General features: G+C 62.1%; 1 protein-coding gene across 1 annotated transcript in view; it reads right to left on the bottom strand.

Annotated features, from left to right (window-relative positions):
• Positions 1-40: 40 nt before the first annotated feature.
• MNEG_14076 (hypothetical protein) overlaps positions 41-2,126 on the bottom strand; it is a gene marked incomplete at both ends in the record, with an annotated part of 2,919 nt that continues 833 nt past the window's right edge. Inside the window, 4 exons of the mRNA XM_014037453.1 lie at positions 41-51; positions 364-445; positions 896-1,045; positions 1,625-1,777. Coding sequence (XP_013892907.1) covers positions 41-51; positions 364-445; positions 896-1,045; positions 1,625-1,777 — 396 coding nt within the window. The remainder of the gene's footprint in view (positions 52-363; positions 446-895; positions 1,046-1,624; positions 1,778-2,126) is intronic.

The raw sequence follows: 2,126 nt of genomic DNA, 5'->3' as shown, positions 1-2,126 counted from the left end.
CACCTGCCCATTGGGGTAGAAGATGACCTCCTCCCCGACCTCAAAAGGCATCTGCGGGGCAGGCGCGGGCAGAGCGTGACAGCGTGATCGATGACATATTGCGGCGGCCCCCCATGATCGCGGGCCCCCCAACACAGCAGGCCCCCACCACAGCGGCCCGAAAAACACAGCGGCGGCCCCAAAGCCCGGGCAGCACCGGCACTGATCCCTGGCCTCGTAATCCCGCTTGCCCGTGCCCCATTGTCAGGCACCGCCCAGCCGCGCCTGCTCTGGAACACACCTCCCCTCCCGCCCCAAAAAATGGGGCGAGCGGGCGATCCCTCACCGTAGTCATAAGCAGGAAGCCGTTGAGCAGGTTCTCACAGATCTCCCTGCCAGCCAGGCCGATGGCCAGGCCACCAATGCCTCCGATTGCCAGCACGCTGCGCACCTCCAGCCCCAGGGCCTGGTGGGGGTTTGGGGGGGAGGGGAGGGCACAGGAGCGGTTGGGGGTGGCTGCAGAGGGTGGGGAAAGGGGCGGTTGGAGGCGGGAAACGAGGTGGTTGACAGCAGGGAAGGGGGTGGATGGGACACGAGAAGATGGGTGGTTGGGAGCGAGGAACGGGGTGGTCACGAGCAGGGACAAGGGCGGTTGCGGGCGGGGAGAGGGGTGGTTGGAAGCCGTCGTCTGCCCCGGCTCCCCCAACACCCCGGCTCAGACGGCCGGTCGGCGAGCCAGCAACCAAGGACGCAGTACACAGTATCAGTCGCAAGCAAGAAGGACGTTCAGCGTTGAAATGAGTCGACCAACCGCCACCGGCCCAGAGCCCCTCGGAGCTGCTGACCGACCCGCAAACCCGCTCGCCCAGGTGACCCTGAACCCTAAGATTCAAAAATAAAAACCTAAACCCTGAACCTGTATGCTGAGGAATATGGTGAACACGTAGATGGCGAACGTCCCCAGCTTGTCGTAGGCCTCCCACCGCCGCTGGCTGGTGATGTTGCCCTGCATCTCGCACTGCCACGCCTGCTCCTTGCAGAAGCGGCTCTTCAGGTTGAACACCACCTGCAGGGTAGGGGTGTGTGTGCGTGTGCGTGTGTGTGTGTGTGTGTGTGTGTGCGTCTCTATCTACCTCTCTACCTCTCTATCTATCTATCTATCTATCTATCTATCTATCTATCTATCTATCTATCTATCTATCTATCTATCTATCTATCTATCTATCTATCTATCTATCTATCTATCTATCTATCTATCTATCTATCTATCTATCTATCTATCTATCTATCTATCTATCTATCTATCTATCTAAAGATAGAGAGAGAGAAAGAGAGAGAGAGAGTGTGTGTGTGTGTGTGTGTGCGTGCGTGTGTGCGTGCGTGCATGCGTGCGCGTGCGTGCGCGTGTGTGTGTGTGTGTGAGTGTGTGTGTGTGTGTGTGTGTGTTTGAGGAGAGAGACAGTGTGTGTGTGCGTGTGTGTGTATGCGCGCGTGTGTGTGTATGCGCGCGTGTGTGTGTATGCGTGCGTGCGTGTGTCCGTGCGTGCGTGCGGGCGGGCGTGCGTGCGTGCGTGTGTGCGTGTGTGGTGTGCCAGCCTTTCAGACCCCCTTGCCCCCCCAGGAAAACCCTGTCCCAGTCACTCACGTTGGCCGCCCCCAGCACGAAGCTCATGCTCAGCGCCGCCCGCACCACCGCGTTCACGGTGGATTTGGGCACGCCGATCAGCTGCGGCAGGAAGGAGTCGGCGATGGTGCAGCAGCCCGCCACAAACAGCAGCATCTCCAGGGGAGAGTAGACCTGCGGTCACACGGGGCGAATCGAAAGGTTCAGTTGCCGCGTGCGCATGTGCGGGCCGCGTCTCGCGGCAAGGGCGGCACGTCGGGTGGCCGGGCCAGTGCAGATTGCTTTTGCCTGCCTCCGAGGGCGGCTGCGGGGGCGGCCCTTGAGCAGAGTCGTGAGCTGCATGCGAAGCAGCGCAGCTGCCGCGGCATGAGCTGCCGCCGTGGCCACGCTCCTGGCACTCGGCCTACCAACGACACGGCAAAGCAGTCCGGCGCCGCTGCCGGCCGCGCGGTGACCTCTGACCCAGCGCTGCGCGACGCGGCGGCCTGCCCTCGCCCCGCAGTCCGCCCTCCGCTCGCGGCGG

The sequence above is a fragment of the Monoraphidium neglectum genome (assembly GCF_000611645.1).
Source record: "Monoraphidium neglectum strain SAG 48.87 unplaced genomic scaffold scaffold04238, whole genome shotgun sequence".
Lineage (NCBI taxonomy): Eukaryota > Viridiplantae > Chlorophyta > Chlorophyceae > Sphaeropleales > Selenastraceae > Monoraphidium > Monoraphidium neglectum.
The sequence above is the reverse complement of the archived record's forward strand: the minus strand, read 5'-3'. Positions and strand labels throughout refer to the sequence as shown.